This window comes from Crocodylus porosus, unplaced genomic scaffold (genome assembly GCF_001723895.1).
Source record: "Crocodylus porosus isolate Cpor-Errol unplaced genomic scaffold, CroPor_comp1, whole genome shotgun sequence".
Taxonomy (NCBI): domain Eukaryota; kingdom Metazoa; phylum Chordata; order Crocodylia; family Crocodylidae; genus Crocodylus; species Crocodylus porosus.
In genome coordinates this window covers 4,540,261-4,560,722 of record NW_017728940.1, presented here as the reverse complement: position 1 = coordinate 4,560,722, position 20,462 = coordinate 4,540,261, and the positions used below count along the sequence as shown (strand labels likewise).

Sequence of the window (20,462 nt, the reverse complement as noted above, 5' to 3'; positions counted from 1 at the left end):
CAGCGGGCTTAGTTTAAAGCCCGGTGGAGCAGGTCAGCCAGCCTGGTTGAGAAGAGCCTCCTCCCCAGGGGGGAGAGGTGGAGGCCATCTCTTCCCAGCAGCTCGCTGCCTCTCTCGCCAAAGAGCGGGCTGTGGTCATGGAAGCCAAAGCCTTCCTGGTGACACCAGCGCCACAGTCTTTGGTTCACTACGTGGATCCTCTTCTCCCTCCTCAGCCCATAGCCCGAGACTGGGAGGATCGACGAAAACACCACCTGAGCTCCCAGACCCCTAAGCCCCGCAATATTGCTAATAGCCATGCATTTGATCTAGCTGATTTAGCTCTAAGTGACTTGCCCAGTCATGCAGAAAGTATGTCAGAGCAAGGTAGTGAATTGAGCACTCCCAACACTAGACCAGGCTTCATATGGCCTGATTATGATTCTTTGCTTGGCCTCTGCAGCAAGGAGGCATTTTGTTTCAAGGTGAAAACTAAGTGGATTGTAACTAGAAAAGGTGAAGTAGAGACAATGCTAAAGTTATCAGTTAGGCTAGAAATGCAACGGCAGGGACGGGTTATTTGCAAATATTAGCTGCAAATTGCTAGTATTTTTCAGGCCTCTTTCCAACTTGCTCTATGCGAGCACCTGAGAGGAAATGTTTGGTGGCAGGGATCTGATAGCGTTAGCACACTCTAAGTGAACATTTGGAGCATGTTCACAGAAAGCGGTCCGTTTGAACTTGGAAACAGGAGTGTTTACACAGGAAACTTCTCACAGCCACCTCCCTCCAATCATGGAACAGAAACACCTCAGGCCATCTCATACAATCAAGGCTAAGCTAAGCTGTTCTAATTTCAGATGTCATGTACTAACAAGCTGCTTACAAATGAGTTATGGTGCAACAGGTATTCACAGAATTTGCTAACAAAGGTTGGCTGGTAAATAATTTCCCATTAGAAAAATCACAAGCTATAGATGACCACCCTGGGGAAAAAAGGAGGAATTCATTTTAAAATTTGTCTGGCCTAGGGAAGGTATGGTCTAACTGACTGAGCATCAGCTGGGAACTTAGGCAGTTCTGAGTTCTGGTCCAGGTTCTACTGCTGGGTTAAAATTTGTACTGCGGTAGCACTGAGACCCTCGGGTCACAAACCAGGACCCTATGGTGCTAGACTTTGTACAGACACAGAACAAAAAATCAGTCCTTTCCCCAGAGCACTTACAGCAAATCTTCAAATGATAGAAAATTAGGGTTGGAAGGGACCTCAGGAGGTCATCTAGTCCAACTCCCTGCTTAGGACCACCCCCAACTATATCATCCTGGCTAAGGCTTTGCCTAACCAATCTCGGACTGTGTGACCTTGGGCACGTTTCTTTGCTCTTCTGCCTAAGCGTACCGATCTTTCAAATAGAAATGATAACGCTCACCAATGTCCCTCCCATCGGTGCCACAAGGATTCATTAGTTACCATCTGTGCAATGTTTTGAACATCAAAAGCACTATAAAAATGCCAAGTATTGTTTAAGGGTTTTGGAGAAAGAAGCACTAGAAATCCAGGCAATGTTTGTTTAAGATGCCCTACAAAGCATTTAAAAAAATTATCCTTTGCAGTCTTCAGGTGTGGAGATGAATGAGGCTCTCAGAGCAAGGCATATGGGGTGAAATGCAGTTCTCAGGGAAGCCAAGAGGAGTTTTGCTGTTGACATTAATCTTGGCTTCTACCCAATGAATCTGAAAGTGTCCTTAGTCAGTAGAGTTTGTGGTCACCAGGGCAGAATGAAAATTAGATATCAGCTATGTACCACTGCCATGTATACCATGCATGAAAGGTGCCCAGGCTGGTAGTGGGATTATGGTGGTAGCAGTGGGACTCTTATCTATTTTCCTCTATATAAGTGCTTGGTGTTAAGTGCTTGCTGCTAAGATCTTCTGGACTTGCTGCATTGGGTTGCATGTGCTCCTTATGTCTTGCATGAAACAGGCATATTCTATTTAATGCACAGGGCCCCTGTGTGTTTTGTATAAAGCACCTGCGGTATAAGCGTGTGGTGGCATCCACTAATATCTCCGCTGGTAATAAGAAGCACTGCTCTCTATCCATCCAGGGTAGTGGAACGACACTCACTCAGAGCTACATGCCAGCCTACTTTGGAGCTCTGCCATTTCAGAGGAATGGGAGAAGGACTGGATTGAATGCGAAGCCCTCATTTTTCTATTTCACAGGTAGAAACAAGAGGCTTGACTGACCTGAAATGTGATCGACATTATCCTAGCAGCAGATCAGCCGAGAGACTCTCCGTCAGCATCAGTTTGCAGCTGTTCCAGTGGAGCGTGGGGACAGATCAGGCCTGGAATGGGATGTGAATTAAAACCTTAATCCCAAAACAAGTATCTTCAGTAATAAGGATGGCCCCAGTGGACCCACCTCAAGTCATGACATTCCAGCCCAGCCCAGCCGTGCTTACACCAGGCTGGCAGCAGGTGCACAAGGCTCTCCAGATAGCTTTCACAAGTAATGCATAGCCTGGTGCAGAGCGGAGCCAGCATTTCCTTGCTTGCTACTGCTATGACTTCGCTGCAGAAACAAGCTATGTTCTGTCTCGTTGGTGCTGCCATTGACTCACCACCTGGCCTTGAGTACACTATGTCTTTGCTGCATGCCTCAGTTTGCCCAGTTGTCAGGATGAGGGTATACCACTGAGGCACATGGAAGCAAAGCACCATATAAGCACTAAGTATTAGCACTGGCATTACAACAGTGATCTAGGGGCAACATCCTGGTTTATGAGTTATATTCAAGCTGGTACTACATCTCTCTAGGAATCAGTCCTCTATATACCCCTTGACCTAAGGGTGAAGAACCTCTCTGTGCAGGCTGTAATCATTGATGAATGCCTTGGCACAATCGGGCTGTTGTGCTGTGTGTATGCTGCACCACTGGTGGGTGACCTTGCTAATAGCTTGGTCAGGATGGGGATGTGAATCCTCTTAGGCTCCTCTGTACAGGCCAGTTCAGGCATAGCTTCCCTGATGGGCCTGTCAGACTGGTTTCACTGGGAAGGGAAAATCCCTGAGGAGGAGGGAGGTGGAATCCATTATTTCAGGAGGGTGAAGGACATGCACTTTCTCATTAGGAGGGCTTGATGGTTAAGGTGGAAAAACTGACCCCCTGAGGTTTAAAGCGTTGCAAAGGAATGCAGCCTGCCAAGGCCCCCGGTTTGGGACAATTAGACTGTGAGCGAGATAGTCACACAACTGGGCATTTTCTTGTCTCGTATTGTTTTTCCTCCTGTTCAGATTAAACAATATTCTGGTCCAGGCTGTGTGGAGTTACTGTACCCACCACTGGTCACAGGCCTCTGAAGAGAACGTCTGCTGCAACTTGTACGTGTGCAGGGGGGACTGGAGACTCTTATACTGGAGCCTGGGATAAGAGTGGGATTTCATGCCAGGGTGGTGCCAGCATGAGCCCAAGACATGAGGAGATGCACCAAACAGGGGGCTGGAAACCAAACAAGGGGCCGGAGGAGCAGCTGGCCCTGGATGAGGACACCAGCTCACTACTGCATGCTGCACTGAGACTCTGGGGTGGAAGATGCTAAAGAAGGACCACGCAGATTCACAGATGTTTAAGGTTGGAAGGGACCTGGTGAGATCATTGGGTCCACCCTCCTGCTCAGGGCAGGAAAGACTAAAAATATAGAATTTGCTCCTGCCATCCTCTCCCCAGAGATAAGAAGCAGGTGTGTCCAAGGGCAGAGTTCAGCCGCAGAAATAACAATGATGAAATGAATTTATATCAGATTTGCTGAAGTCTGCTGGAACTGATGGAAACTCATTTGATTCTAACTAGCCCAGGTGGGTTGTCCATTAAACACCAGCCCAACAGTTGGCCTGAGCTCTGTTCCTGGTTTTGCCACTGACCGTGGCCAAGACCATGCTCCAATCTATGCCTCAAGTTTCCCCACTATGAATTGGGAATCATTACACCAACTTGTCTGTAGCAGAGTACCTTCCTATCTTGCCCATTATTCTGTGAGCTCTTTGGCGCAGGAACCAGGTCTGTGTCTCAGTATGTCTTTCCACAGGACTACAGTGGGCCCCTGATCTCAGCTGGCAATAATGCACATCGCAGCAGTACAAGTAGTAACAGCTCACAGACAGACTTTCTGTCACATTTTAAAAGAAAGAAGTCTGAAGGCGATGGGAACAAAGCCAAATGGCCTGATGCCTGACCTGCATCCCTGCAGTTCTGTGAATGGGAAATGTTAATTCAAGCATGAGATTTTATTAGAGACTGGAGGAGGTTTGATGAGCTGTGCAGAGTGGTGCATGCAGGACACAGCCGGCTGGAGGATGCAGATGATTTGCTTGTAACAAGAGCCAGGAACAGGCAGCTCCTCTGCCTTGTCAATACAATCTATAACCAGGAGAGTTTGCATTAAACTGCCCTCTGCCAGTCCAGCAGTGTTCCAGTTTTCTCCACCAGGCCAAGGGAAGTATTTCTGGAGCTTGCCTCTCTCCTTCCAGTCATGTGATTAGAACAGTTATTTAAAGAGGCAGAATACAGCTGGAATAGAGAGCAGTCTGTCTCTCCTCCCAGCACAGTACTGTAGCTAGCACATTCACAGGGATCAGCATGGTTGAAGCTTTTGCAGGCACCTGGAAACTGGTGGAGAGCGTTAATTTTGATGAATACATGAAAGCACTTGGTGAGTGATCGAATGCTTAAAAGGGACTGAGGGGTGGGACCCAGGTGGTATCGTGCATGAGTCTTTATCGTAAAAGTGAATGATGGTTGGTGGCTTATTCTTTTCTCTGGATATACAGGCAGAGCTGTGGGCTGGCCAAGGATAAAAAGCAGATACCTCAGCAGAGAGCTAAGGCAGCAAAATCTTTGTGTTAAGAGCTCAGCCACAGGAACGCTCCCATTTCATCCACTACAGGCAGGGAAATGTCCCTTCTGCATGATGTGTAGCATGTGGTTTTAATTTAATGGGGATATTTTAGGTGATGTTTAAAACAATGTGATCTCTTTTCTCTATTTTACACTGAAATTTCAGAGCCTTGGAAGATGGTTTCTGCTCAGCCACGTTTCAGAAATAGAAAGGATGGGCTCAGCAGTTGCTTTGTAGCGAAACCAGGTCATTTTTTCTAATGGGGAAAATGCCGTTTTTATAGCTAAACAAACAACAGCCAGGACGTCATGATGGATTTAAAATGCACAAGCTCATGTCTGCCGCAGCCCCTCTAACCTTGATGTGTGTGGCATGGAGGTAGCAGGGTTAATCTTCCTATTGCCTGATTTCTCTCCCAGCAGCTTGGTATTTAAGGAGGTTGTTCTGCACGTTTCACAGCTGGATTGGAGTGGTAGGGGGGAAATGGCCACACAGCAAAGTCAGGGGTTTGGACTAAAGCCAAGGCCAGCACTGATATTACTAGGATCAGAGACAGAAAGAAAAGTCTGCCTTGCTCAGCATCTGTCTGTAGATAGGCAACCAAGACATGGCTGCTAGCAGGGATCCTGTCTCAGTGAAACTATCTAGGAGAGGTCAGGTTATCAGCCACACCCAAGCATTGCCCTCTGTGTGAAGGTGAGGGGTGTGGATGACCCTTGCATCCAATGCAAGATCCCTCCTGGTCTTTGCCTGATCGCTCTGCAGTTAGAGGTCCACTTCTCTTATTTGCTCTCTGTGCTGGTTACTCGGCGCCATACAGCATCTGCAGATAGATGCCGGTATATGGCTGGACCTATGCTAAAAACCATCCATGCTTTAGTAAGTGCAGCAGCACCTGAAGGGTGCCAGTGGGCAGAGTCCAGTTATACCCGTGCAGTTTTGGCATATTTGCAAGGATGGAATTGAGAGCAGAGCCAGCCCTACCCCAGGCTCTGCACCAAAGGAAAGCGTTTGTGTTATTGCACTGGAGAGCCTGGCCACCCTCTGCAAATGAAACCCTGAAGGGCTGAGTTGGGGGAGCACTGGACAGATACCCATCTGGAACTGCAGGCAGTTGCTAGTGCCGGTAAAGCATCCGAGAGGAGCTGTTGGACTCCCCTGCCCCGGCCAGCTTGCTTGGCTGTGAGAGACTGCACTGAATAAAAGATGATTAGCTGATGCTCCAGCCCTCTCGCAATCTGATGGAGATGTGCCACCTAAAATGGCTGCTCTCTCCTAGTGAACTCACTACCCCTGCAGCCAGCTCCCAGGCACTTGCCATCAAATGAGAAGGGCAGGGACATTTTTTCCCAATTGGGGTATAGGGGGAATGGGACCCTGAAATGAAGACCCTGTATGGAGAGAACCGTTTTGGACAAGGCTTCTCCCAGAGGGAGGCCCTCTAGTTCCACCCAGATTGTTCAAGGCTAGATTTGCCCCGGATTCTGTTGGAGAGTGATATTCTGCTTCTCAAGGGACGTCTGGCTTTGGACTCTACTGGATGACGTCAGACAACATTGGCCAAGGTTTTCCAAAAGGAATTAGTTACAGATGTGCTGAAGTAGAGATCCTGAAAGGGGTCAGAGTCTCAGATGTGGGGCCCCAGGGCCCTTCTGTGCATCTCCAACTGGGCTTCCAAAATCAGGAATCATTTCTTGGCAAGGTTTTCCCTGTTCTCCACTTAGGATATAGCCTCACACCCCACACAGATGAGCCCTAAGGAGGGCTCGGCTCCTAGCCGGGCTTGCGGATGACACAGTGCTGTGCCTCCAAGCTTCAGTGTCCAGAAAGAAGAAAAACCAGTTCTGTGCTGTTACGGGTTAATTATTGGGCCAATTAGTGTCTCCCTGGGGTCCATGAGTTAGTGAGCTGCTGGTATGTTGCGTATTTGCTTCTCATAAGCTTGAAGCAATGGCGTCACATCAGCAGTTCCACAGCATTTTCCACTGAGTCTCAGTTTTTATGTTAGGCTTCAGGCTTGGTGCCTCAGTCCTGCAGCGTTTTCCTGCCTGCCTGCTGAGCATCATGGACTGCAGCCAGTTGCTCTAAAAATGGATCTTTCATGTGCTTGAGAAGAGCAGCGATGCTGTGCGCCCCGTGCACAGATCCCAGAATACGGGGCAAAGGTCTACTCCACGGTGCCTTGGCAGTCCTGTTAAAAATGGCAGAGGGCAGGTGGGGCCACAGAAAGCAGGATCTGGGAGTGTGCAAGCAGGGTGTAGAGAGAGAACTCAGCAGGGCCGCCCCCATTTAGCAAAGCACTGAAACACGTAGAAATTTAAGCACCTTTTCAAGTCCCTGACTGTACCAGATCCTGGCTTTGTGGGCACGTCCCATTGCTTTTTAGTTATGCAAACCAAAACATTGTGTGTAGCACATCTTTGACATGCATGCAATACTAGGCCTGTGTGGGGATTGTATGGCATGATATGTTGGCAGTGGAGTTTGCTTATCAACCAAAGCTGTCTTTCTCTTTCCTTCTCCCTCTCAGTAGCTGCTGTAGGGTTCCTCTTCATTTCCACCTCTGTACCCACTGGCACCCATGGCTACCCCTGAGGAAATGTGTCCCTGTAAGCTTGTCAGATTTCTTTCCCAGCTATATAGGTTGTCCAAAAATGATAGCACAAAATACCCTTACCTCTCCTGAACTATCACAATTGCAAACACTACTCCAACCCTACTACAACATGCCTCCTTCATCTGACCTGGTCCATGGCAACTGCTCGTTTCTCTAGGCAGACCTGTGATCTTAAATCTAGTTCTGTATATATCTAATTGCAGGAAATGGGGGGGTGGGGGGGTCTGTGCCCCTACTTCACACAGAAGGTCAGATCTTAGCTGGGCTAACCTGAATGGGACTTTGCTGCTTTATCTCAGCTAAAGAGTCTGCGGGCTACTACTTTGCTCACTTGTGTATTTAGGATTTTAAAATATTTGTAGTCAAGCTATTCAGGGAATGCATTGATATTGATACTTTTCAGAGATCTGTTCCTCTCTGGACTCTGTTAACTGCTTGGTTGCTATGATTTGTTGTCAGTCGGCCAAGTTCAGCTCACAATTACCCAGGAAGAACTCCCAGCAAGGGCAAATCCTCATAAAACTGCAACAAGAGCAGTTGCTCATTGCAACTGAGAGCTCAACTGATATAAAATGAAGACAAGAAGCAACGGTGCTGTAATCGATGGAGAAATTATACAGTGCTAGCTTAACAGCGATAGAAAACGATCTATTAGTTCAGCCAGTCCATGCATGGAAGATTTGAAAGCACCCTGCCATAAATCTAATTAGATTGTGGAGGGCAGGATTATAAACCATTTTATGAGTTAGAAATGAACCTGTACAAGTTTGTCCATACTAGCCACTGTGGAGGACTTACCCATGTGGAAGACCAAGAATAGGAGACTACCGGTAATCTAGGCACTGCTTTGTTATGCTGCAGTGCTGTTACACGGATAGGGTGAATGCCGCTTGCCTCTTGCGTCACATGAGAAGTTAAAGGCAGTGAGAGGGCCTAGTCCTGGTCTTGCTCCTGCAGGTGCAGAATAGCAGATGAGAAGTGGCAGACATGAGTGAGGGGGTGATTGGGACTTATAGTTCTTGCTGAAATCACTGGTACCTGCTCCTCAGTCAGTGAACGGTTAAATTGGCAACACCAGGAAGAATGGGAGAAGCAGTGACGGCCAAGTGAGGCGTCAAGCGCAGCAGGGAAAGCCTGACATAAAGACACCGTTAATGACTTTGCCTAAAGACAGCTCCCATCAGTCAAATGGGAAGAGTGGTTTGGGGCCAGATCCTCTGTGGGTGTAAACTGATGTGGCTCCACATTTATGTCAGGATCCACTTGTTAGCCTTGTGGCAGTCTCCAAACCTTCTGCACATAGCTCCTGCTGAGTGGATCATGGTCCTCTTTGTCCCACAGGTGTGGGTTTTGCTATGAGGCAGATGGCAAACCTGACCAAGCCAACCACTATCATTGAGCTGGATGGCGACAAGATCATCTTGAAGACCCAGAGCACCTTCAAGAGCACAGAGATCACATTCAAACTGGGGGAGGAATTTGATGAAACAACTGCAGATGACAGGCTGGTCAAGGTAGGTCACTGGGAAGAACTATCAGGGAGGACTTGCAAGTGATGTCTGAGCCCTTGGCACGTTGCCACCTTCTCCTGCCTTCTTGTCAGCACCTGACCATCATATCAATTTTTTCTGTTTGTCTAGCTTGGGAGCTTTTTGGCTTGGGCAACGTGTCTTTGCCATGTTCTGCCAAGCCCCGAGGAAAGTTATGCAGTGTTTTCTAATAATGGCACCTCAACCATGAAATCTGGGCCTGGACTTTGTGCCTGCAGCTGATTGCCAGTGGGTGGGCTGGCACCCAGCCAGCACTAGTCAGAGGGTTTTGAAGCTGCTCAGCAGGGGAAGAAAGGGTGGGTTAGAGGTTTCCGACCTGTATAGGATGAGCCAAGGCGATCCAAGTATCATCAGGAAAGAGACTGTAATCTGTTTTGCCCTTTCTATGCTCCACTTCAGCTTCCCTAAAAATGCCTATTGGAAAGTTCAGTGCAAAGCAGGCTGGAGTGCTGCGATGACCCAGATGTTAGGAAGCAACTAATTAAAACTGAACCTCCAGCCTCAGCAGAGGGCTGAGTGGGAGGACCTCTTTATCTCTAGGAGATCCACTTCATCCATTGCTGGGTACCTGCTCAATCATTCTTGCTAGAGAGGACTTAACCCTCAGGCTCATAGAAAGTATTATTCCTTAAAAGAACAACCATAATATATGCAAGAATGTGCTATGGTGAATACTGTTCAGAGGAATGGCTATGCCTGGTTCCCCTACAGGGTCTTCACTCTACCCCATCTCCCACACATGCCCATTGAACAGCATGCTGTGCCATCCCCTATCAGATTTTCTAATGGACATGTGATGCACTGGGCTTTTGTCCTGCCCTCTCCCATCACCTTCTAATAATCCTTCCCCTCTGTGTGAAAATAGCTGATGTATCTCCATCCTGAAGCCTGATGCTCAAGCCTTACCTCATGCAAACATCCCCAGCCCCTGAGAGAAGCTTGAGCTGATTTTGAGTTGCAGGATCATACCCTTCAAGGGCCAACTCTGAGATGAAGCCGTCTCATTCTTGGCTTCCAGGCCTGCCAGGCAGGTTGTGCAAGTGAGAAATATATACGACCAACCCCAGCTCTTACTTTGCTCTGAACGGTGACCTTGTCAGGGGAAAAAAAATACCAGGAGGTTGCAGTTGTGTTTTCACTGCTTTACAACACACAAGGAAAGTCTTGAGAGGGGTGCTTTAAACATTGTTCTTGCATTAGTTTTTTACATCATAAATTTGGCTTTCCAGACACTTTACCCACAGAGGTGCTATGGAGAATGAGTGGGATTAGCTGGTACCAAGGGAGCAAAGCTTGGTCAGTGGAGAAGGGAAGGGAGGTTTCGTTGGGCAGCATTGTTTGGTAACCCCTACTTAACTCAAACAGGAGAGCATCTCTCTTTGCGTGTGATACAAACCTGTCCATCACCATCAACCTGAATGTTCCTGCTCCAGATCGCTCATCTTCCAAAAAGTGATTTAACAAAAATCATGGAAAGCATGTCAGCTTTTTCCAAATTAAAAAAATCAGCAGGAACAAGGTTTTTTGTGGGGGGAAACACCCTCCTTTTTGAGCCTCTGTTATAGGGCTCAAAAAACCCCTCTCCCCTCCATGCCCACGTATTTCCACCCTCTTCAAGTCACCAGTAGCAAGAGGGTTCCCTGCACTAGCGGTATAAAGAGATGTGGCTCTACAGAGCAGGCAGGCAGCACGCATCTGAGACCAGGGCCTCTCTCTGTCCCATCCCCCATCCCTCCCCTCCTGCCATCCTGTCAATTAAGCGCGCTACGCTTCAGAGGCGTAAACACCAGACAGTTTGTGTCCTTTCATTTAACAGAGGAAACATGGTCAAGGTTGTTGCAGTACAAAAATTAACAGTGGCCTGCCTAAGGGCTTATCAAACCACTGGGGCTCATAGTGAATCGAGCTTCCACACAGGCATGTTTAGGGTTTAAATGGCTTTGTCTCTGGTCAGCATGGTTTTTGGCCCTGAAAGGGACCATGCAACCTCTGGGAGGGGTGATTAAGTGTGTTTGTGAAAAAAGTCTGACCCCTACTACTGCCGTTATCTTGGGGTACAGGCAGAAATGGGGCATAGACCCTATGCTGACTAGAGACTGCAGAACTTAGCATGGCTGCATTTATCCTTTAACTTTCTTTTATCACTCACTGGACATGAAGGAGCTTCATTTCTTCTTGGGTTCTGGGCAACTAGGACCAAGTTTTGATGCCATGGGCCAGGGGACAGCAATCTAGGCCCTGCAGACCAGATCTAGCCCTCAAAGATGTCGTCTGGCCCACAAAGTCTGTACCACTCTACAGCAGCCACCGCTTTGATTGTTTGGCAAACACTGGCCCAGAGCACAAACCTGACTAGTTACACCGCTGTTGGTGATGCTCCATGGCATGCAGCAGCCAGGCAGTTCCTGCCCCAATGTGCAGGGCTCCAGCTTCAGCTCGTGGCTGCCTTCTACCCACTCAGCCACCCAGTGTGATGAGCACCTACCTGCAGACGGCTGAGTGGGTGAAAGTCAGTCTCGCTGGGAAGGTGTGTGCTGGCCAGGGCCAGGGCAGTGTCTTGGGTGGGCGCAGGTAGGAGCGGTGCAGGCTGTCCTGGGCAGGAGCAGGTGGAGCTCTACTGCAGGTGGAGCACCACAGGGACAGCTGCGGGTAAGATGCAACCAGTTGGTGGGCTGGATCTGGCCCGTGGGCTGTATTTTGCCCACCCCTGCTCTAGCAGCTACTTCCTTGCTAGGATGACTATTTATCCCCGTATCAGGGGGCTTTTCCCAAGGCCACATAACAATCCAGGAGCAAAGAACAGAAACTGGATGCCCTGGGAACATCTGCACGTGCAGTTAATGAGAAGCAATAAACTCCAGAGCAGTTTGAGCTGGAGTAAACTACATGTATACCTGGGACAGCAGTAATTTCAGCTGGGCAGAGCAGGCCTGGACTGGCAGGAAGCACGTGGGGTCAGTCCAGGTTCTGGGTAGCAGTGTCAGGTGGCAGAGGGGCTGGCTGGGGCATAAGGGTGTTGACATACAACCTTATCAGGTGTCACCAGCAGGGACTCGGGGAAAGTCTGTTCACCAGGGCCCCCCTTGGAGTCACCAGGAACAATGACCACAAGCTGAGGGAGGATAGGTTTAGGTTAGATATTAGGAAGAACTACTTCATGGTAAAGGTGGTCAGAGCCTGGAATAGGCTTCCCAGGGAAGTGGTGCTCTCACCTTCCCTGGAAATCTTCAAGAGGAGACTGGACAGGCACCTGGCTAGGGTCTTATGACCCCTGCCACCCCCAGCGCTCCTTCCTGCCCATGGCAGGTGGTCGGACTAGATGATCTGTCTAGGTCCTTTCCAACTCATTGATTCTATGATGCAAGCTGTGGGGCTAGGTGGCAGGTAGGAGTCTGGCCACTGGCTGGCTAGGCTGACTCGGCACAATTTACACCTGCAACCACTGTTTACACATGTGTTTAATCACAGTAAATAACTCTGCTGTAGGACAGGACTATGCCCCACAGTACTATCTTATGGCAGAGTTAATTAGTTTACTGGGACTAATACCACCACATGTATAGTGACACTTCACCACGCAGCTAACTAGTTACTCTGCAGTAAAGCACACGTGTAGATGTGTCTACAGGCATGTCTACATATCCAATTAATGCACAGCAATAAATTCCAGCACATGCTGCACTGGAGTTTGTTGCTTCTGGGCACTACATTTGAATGTGCACTCCGGACTACAGCATATTAAGCTAGTGCAGAGCAGCCCCAGCTGGCAGGGGCTGGGGATCAACCTGCCAGCCTAGCACTGCTTTGACCTGGTTCAGTATGCTGCAGAGGATCTGGCTGGGGCACGAGCGTACTTCAGCGCAGGCCCAGCTGGCAGGCAGGCCCTGCACTGAAGAATCATCGTGCCCCAGGCAGCCCCGTCAGCATCTATACGTGTGTTGCTGTGGAGTAAAAAATTCCTACATAGGATAGTACTTGTGTTTATAAGTACTATCCTGTGGCCCAGTTAACTTGTTTACTCTGTCCTAATAATACTGCATGTGTAGAAGCTGAGATGTTTACTGTGAAGCTAATTAGGCAACTCCATAGTAAATGTCTCATGTAGATGCATTCTCTGGGTATGAATGAAGAGAGGCTTCTGCTGGGGGCCTCACGGGACTTAACTTCTCTTTCAGAAGAGTGCATTAGAAGGTCTCAAAGTAGTTACTACCACTATTAATAACACTTAGCATTTACAGACCAAATCAGGGGGCTTCAAACCTGAGCACGTATCTTCCTCCTCATTTTGCAGATGGGTAAACTGAGTGGGGAAGAGACAGTAAAAAAAGAGGTGTAGGTCACTGACTAAGTGGAGAATGACTTCTGCCTTAATAATCCAGGACTGCACCTATGTACGCGCCACCAGGCTGGTGCTGGTGGAAAGGTATAGTTACAGCCATAGCTATAGCACCAGGTATTTCATTAAATATCTGCAACATGCCTGCTAATCAACTGACTCCAGAGAGTGGGGAGAAGTACTTGGGTCAAGCTGCCAATTGTATCTCGTGATGGCACTGGAGAGCTTTGAGAAAACAGACAGGGTGACTAGGTCTGATGGAAACTATGTTAAAACCACATTGGCTTCCTATGTGGAGCAAATACACATGAACCGCTGAGGACTACTACTTGTGACTACATGCCCTTCAAATGCCCCTCGGCAGCCAGCCAGAGGGTAAACAATAGTAAAAGGAGCACAACCAGGATGCACCAAAACCTCGCAGCCTAGCCAGGAGCACAGGGCTGCAGTGAGCTTTGCAATGCATGCAGCCTCATGCAGAGACTGATCACGTAGCTGAGCCCAGCCAGCCCGATGCTGCGTGGCTGTGAGGGCTGATGGCGAACTGCACAGGGATTGGACAGAGGATGTCAGCCGAGAATGGTGAGAAACTCTGCAAGATGGCGGGGGGGAGGCTGGGGAGGGGCTACACATCAACTCAGGCTTCAGGAACCAGTGCTGACAGGCTTGGAGAGACTGGTAAAGGAAGGCCCCAGGCCCCACAGTCTGCAGCTGCTGTAGGGTGGGCACTGGTGCCTGTAGAGTCTGCATGACTGGGACTGTTTGCAGGTAGTCAGCAGATGGTATTTAGAGAACTGGCTTCCCTAGAGGCGAGATCTGCAGTACTCCCAGAAATGGGAGATGCTCAAAGCTAGGCAAGCCAGATAGCCTAGCTACAGGGAAGTACTGCTCGGTTTCACCCTTTCTGGAAGGACAGGCAGCAGCAGTCAATTGGCGCTTCTGCTTGGCAGCTCTCTGCCATGTCCAGATCCTGCGAGCTATAAGCTGCTCTGTAACAGCACGCTCCATTCCACCCAGCGGCTGCTGAATTTCAGACTTGTATCTTTAAAGGACCCGTCTGCACTCTGCTCCCCGCAGGGAGAACAAGGAGATGTGTACTGAACGCAGGGAGATGTCTCCTATGAAAGGGCCTGCCAACACAGACTGGGCTCTACAAGAGGGAATTTTGCCCAGGGGGAAATAGCCACAGCTGGTGGATGGCCCAAATTGGAGGAGGAAACCGATGCAGAGAAAAAGGACTGGGAGGAGGTAGCAACATTTAGACAGAAATGGCAGCTGGAGCCACACAACATTGGCAGCTCTGTGAGAAGTTGAGATCTCTGGAATCGCATGGAAAGCTGAGTGGCAACCACAGGGATGGGGCTGCTGGCAAGCAGGAGCAGAGTCCTTCAGCCTCACCTCATCCCTTGAGTCACATGTAAGAGGAAGGTGATATGGCAAATGCAAGTGGGCACAGTCCCAGGGGGAAGGTGACAGGACAGTACCAGGCTGGGCAGGGGTAGTGATGGTTACAGCCTGGGCCAAGCCAGCACTCTGGCCTCCTGGGGAGGGACTTAAGTTGTCCTCACACAAACGGGTTGCTCCAGGATTCCCTGGATAAGAGAACTGGCACGCTAACCTTACCCTTGGCACCAGCCAGCCTCTCAGTCCTCAATCAGTGCAGAATACTGTGTAAACAGCCCAGGTGAGGCAGAGGCATTTCAGGGTGGGACAGGTAGAGGGAACAACAGGACTTTCATTGAAATTACTCTGAAATCTGCTTCTGACTGTTTGATCTGAATAAGGTTGTCATGGGGGGTGGTTTCAGTCTGCTCTTGTCATGGTGAATTGGCTCATCTGAGCAAGGAGCCAGCTAGCAAACTAATAATGCTTCCTCTTATTTAGTGCCCTCTGCATTGATCGGCTTTGAGGTACCAGGAGAAACATGCAATGGGTGGTAGTAATTCAAGAGGAAGAGATGCAACCACTCCAGGGTTGTATACACGCTGACACCCCAAATTGTCAGCAGAGTCAAAAAAACTGGCCCCAACTGCTTGAGCTAAAGCGTAACTGCCATGGCACAAGGCAATACCCAGGAGATGCTAAAAAAAAAAAAACCCCCAAAAAATCTCTCTGCTTCTTTGTTTCAGCCCCAAGGGGCAGCTTTGGCTGCACCATTCCCTTTTCAGATCCCAGCCACAGCAGGCTGTCAGGGCTTTGGACTCAGCCTCTTGGCAGATACAGGGCTGTCCTCACTTACCCCGAGAGCCAGAGCATGGTGGGGTGAGTAGAAAATGGAGGGAGGGGCAGGAACAAAGTTGAGAAGAGCCCTGGGAATGGGGAAGTAGGTCTCAGCATGGGGTTTGTAGTTAGTTTTCTACATTTCTGTCTGAGTCTTGCGTTAGGGCTATATTTTATCTGTGAAGCTGTAGGGAATTTGCTTGCTCATAGCATCAGACTGAGCAGACACAGCCCAACCTTCCAAAAAACTGCTGAAGCTGCCAAACTTCTACTCAAGTTTCCAGTGACCTGGGGTGGTGTGTCCTCTGAACTCCTCATATCCCAAGTGCTCACGTAAACTGGAAAAATCTCACTCCCTCCTTCCCAGCACAGCTTCTAGGCAAGGCTTGCTCTTCTTCTTTCCATTTACATTAAAAACTCGCTCCAAGTTAGAATAAAGGAGAGAGATCTTGCAGGCACACAGGCTAGGGACAGGCATTCAAAGAGCCTGAGCCTAAATTGATTCAATCTTTGCAATGTAATCTAACCTGGCTAGGTTAAATCACTTTGTAACTGTACAGGCATCCCAGAAATGGAGGCACATGCCTGCGGTGGCTCAGGCTAGAAGCCAGGGAAAGGCACTAGAGCAGCCCTCCTTTCCCTTCTACAGTATTGAGCCGAGGCAGGGCATGGCAAGCCCAGAAAGGGCACTCTGATTAGGGAGGAATCCCTTCCCTGCCCCCTCCAAACCAACCCAGCAGGGAACTGATAACACCGTGTTTATCACCACTAACTCACCATTCATCACCCAATTAAGAAAACAAGAGGGACATTACCAGCTACCTGTTGATTCTGCCTTTGTCCCATCTGCTACAGCATGGACCTAACCAGTAGGCCTATGCAAAATGGCTAGCATTGAATTCGGATTTGGCCAATTTGGGGAACAGTGATTCGAGTCACTGTCATGAATTGATTTGGCCGGATCCGATTTGGAGATTTGGCTGCTGCCAAATCAGCTGAATCTCCAAATCACACGGGTCCCACCCCCCGGCCGCCCCAGCTGCCAGTTTTTTGAAAAGAAAAAAAAAAAAGACCTACTCAGTGGCTCCTTCCTGGTGGGGGGAGGGGAGGGCAATCCTGACTACCCTGCACTGCCCCCACACCATGAGCCCCCCGACCCCCTCTTGCTCCTCCCACCCCTGCATGGCTGCCCTGCCCATTCCAGCTCCTGGCTCTTAAAACAAACAAACAAAAAAAGGCCCGACTCACCAGCTGCTGCCTGGCAGGGGGCAATCCCAGCTGTCCCCCTCTGCCCCATGCTGCGTGGGGGGGCTGTACACAAGCCTCGAAGCCCTGAGGCTGCTGCAGGAGCTAGTGAGTCCATGGGTTTTTTTGTTTTTTTTTCTTAAAGGGCCAGAAGTGGAGCGGGGTGGCTGAGAAAGTGGTGGGGGTCGGTGCATCTTGAGGCAGAGCTCCCACAGGCAGTGGGGGGTCAGTGGGGATCACGCCCAGCAGCACCCAGTGAGTAGGGGCATTTTTTTTAAAGGGCTGGGGAGGTTGGCGCAGCCATGGGGGGGGGCTGGGGGAGCAAGCAGGGGATAGGGCTTGACAGGGGTCCCCCCATTGTCCCCTGCCCCCTACTTACCAGCTCAGAGTCTGGGTCCAGCTCCCTGCTGCAGCGGGCAGGGACTGCTTGAACCATCAAAGCTCTCCAAATCAATCTGGAGAGCTTCGAATCGATCCAGACCTTTTAATTGGTCCCCTGATTTGATTCAGATTTAGAGATTCTGGCCACCGAATCCGGCCAAATCTCCTCTGAATTGAATCAACACCCAAATCTTCGCACAGCCCTACTAGCCAGCATGTGGTCTGCTAGCTAATGCTGAGAGGTGTTTATGTAAGGCAGAAGGGACAGGGAGGGGATGGTGACGGGGGAGCAGGGGGAAGCCAGGCAGATGCTAGTAGTTTCTGCTGTAGCTTCAGCCAGGGAGCAGAAGGGAGGGGCCAGCCCTGCTGTGGAGCAGAGAGCCCTGCCTAACCCAGAGACCATGCAGGGTCCTGGGGGAGTCTGGTTTAACTTAAACCAGCAGAGGGTCTGGGATAAACATTGCATAAACCGATTACACCCAAATCAGTTAAGTTTGATACTACCTTCCACCAGGTTTCTCAAACTAGTTTCAGCCATTTCAAACTGGTTTATGTGCACTGAACATCTGTTCTGTTACAGATTTAAACCGTTTCATATCACTTAAACCGATTTGTGTGTAATGTCTGTCCCTAGCCATAGTCTCTCCCTCCCACTCACCTTTTTTAATGTTAACTCACCAAGAACATTCAAATCAAAGGTGTACAATTACTCTTTTTCTTCCGCTTTGCACCTTCCCAACCTTTGTCATTACCTTCATCCTATTCTCCCTGCATGCACCAAAAAAATTCATCCATATAGCTTCCAACATGAGGATGGGAGGGAGAATGCACTGCCCCATCCCGCCTTGCAGCAGTGAACAGCCAAGCACTGGTCAGGTCTAAAAGTCCCCACCAAACTTCAGGTAATACTTTCTGCAACGCAATTCCACGCTGCTTCTTCCCATCCCTCAAAGTACCTTCTGCTTTGCCGTTCACCCATTTGATAGACACAAGAAGTCCTGCTGAGCTGGATTCAAGGGCAAAGCTCTTGGGGAATGAAGAGAAAGGAATTAACACTATTGCAGGCTAGGAAAGGCCTATTTTACTGCCTCTGTTTAAACAAGTGGCACTCATGTGTTTTGATCTCTCTTCCTCCTTACAGTCACTGATAACACTAGATGAAGGAAAACTTGTCCATAAGCAGAAGTGGGATGGAAAAGAAACAAACCTGGTCCGAGAACTGCAGGATGGGAAGTTAATTCTGGTAAGATGGCAGAAGTATCCCTACTATCAACTAACAACTGTTCCTGCTTTTCCATTCAGCCAAGATGTTTTCAATCAATAGACAAGTGTTAAGGCTTCTTGACAGCAAGAAGTTTAACTGCCTTACCACCGGGCTCATGTGGGAGCAATTGCAGCAGAAAGGAATTGCTTTCTAACAGCGTAACTGTAGCCACACTTGGGTTTACACCACTGTAATCATTTTCAGTAAAATACCATAGCCCAACTTGCAACAGCTCCAGCAAAACTTTAAAGGTTAGACCTGGCCTAGGAAGTGTTAAAGCATCCAAGCAGCAGATTAAAGCTCTGTCCTTCAGGGCTGGGGTAGAGACTGAGGGACAGGTTCTGGGCATAAGATATCAAAGACTTGCTTGGTCCAGGAAACTGCATGTTAAACCTGACTGCAGCTGGCTGAAGCCATGTGGGGGCCAGGTCAGCTGCAAGTCTCCTGACAAGGGACTCCCCCGCAAATCCTCTCTTACCTCCTTTATTCTTTCTTCCCCCAGACTTTAACCATGGGCACCACCGTCTGCACTCGCACATATGAAAAGGCAACATAGATGCCACCTCCTGCGCTCTGCCAATTGCCTGATGCCGAATTCATCACCGAATTGCCTGTTTTCTTCCCCTTGGCATTTTGTATAAAATTTAATATGACTTTGGTGCCCACTAGATCCAGCCCTCCTCTTCTATCCTGAGCTCTGTGGTATTGGGAGGTTGGTTGTTTTGTTTTTGATTTTTTTTTTAATTTTGCAAGAACCCCTGTGAAAGATAATAAACAAAAGTTATTCCAGACTAGTATCCGACTTACTCTGGTAAAGACTCATCTCTACATCAGCTTCCAGCACGAGATTCAACCACATAAACCAGTGCTGTGGGGCACTACCAATGGTCCCTGCCCCAGAAACTGTGGAGCAAGGTTTCCTGTCTGCAGGAAGACTTGGACTTCCAAAACTCAGAAGGGAAAACAGAATAGCTTAACATGGCCCTCTGGAATCTCATAAGCACCTGGATGCTACTAAAGTAGCCCTGACTCCCTAGGGGAAGATAAAGGGGTAATCACAAACTGTTACATCTATTCCCAACGTGTGTGCGACTGGCCACAGATACCCATTAGAAAAAGGAAAAAAAAAAAAAAGTCTTGGCAGACCCATATCTGGACACCGCTCCACAACACAGAACCTGATTTACTTCTGTCTCTCTTGCTTATTTTACATCTCCTAGAGTTTTATCTATTTCTGCCATGGTCCCCTTTTCAATACTTGTGTGCATAGGCAGTATATATGCTGGGGTCATGCTGCTATTAGCATCCTAACCATACTCAGCAGGTCTTCTAATGTAGAAATACAAAAGCAGAATATAATCCACAAAGACAATGTACCGCAGTCCTTCTCTCAATGAACAGATAGAGAAAATCCTTCCTGGAACTACAATTCTGCACTGCCCCAATAATAGCTTCTAAGGTCCCACATCTGTATTTTGCCAGTGTTACAGTAAGAATGGCTTTATAGGACAACTTTATGATTTTACTGTTACCAAACTCTCTGCAATGCACTGGTATGCGATGTGCAGACACCAACCACAAGTTGGGCCACGTCAGGTCTGCTCAACAAGCTTTACTAGGGTAGTAGAAGTTACACTGGCAAAAGTATTCTTAAGCACAGGGCACCAGTTTTGTCAGGATGGCTTACTCCTGCCCTACCAGTAAGAGTACACTTTTGCTGGTGTAACTGTGTATACTAAGAACTTTTGCTGGCATAGGTTTTGTGGGCATAAGGCACAGTTTGTTATGCCTTTGCCAGCAAAAATCCTACAGCACACCTGGCTTTCGACTTTTCTAAAGGGACATTACAGTTATTACAACAACAATCCTGCTAGGGGGAGCAGTCAGAACAGCATATGTACTAGGCCTGGGCAAAGCAGCAAGTATTTGATTCAGATTGAGCCAATTCAGAGGGACAGCGATTCGATTT

At 48.7% G+C, this 20,462-nt stretch overlaps 1 protein-coding gene across 1 annotated transcript; it reads left to right on the top strand.

Annotated features, from left to right (window-relative positions):
• The first annotated feature begins 4,425 nt into the window (after positions 1-4,425).
• On the top strand, positions 4,426-19,284 carry FABP3 (fatty acid binding protein 3). The gene is made up of 4 exons (XM_019548032.1): positions 4,426-4,694; positions 8,839-9,011; positions 18,371-18,472; positions 18,996-19,284. Exons 1-4 carry the CDS (start codon positions 4,622-4,624, stop codon positions 19,047-19,049), a joined length of 402 nt encoding a protein of 133 aa, XP_019403577.1. The 5' UTR covers positions 4,426-4,621; the 3' UTR covers positions 19,050-19,284.
• Positions 19,285-20,462: the final 1,178 nt, after the last annotated feature.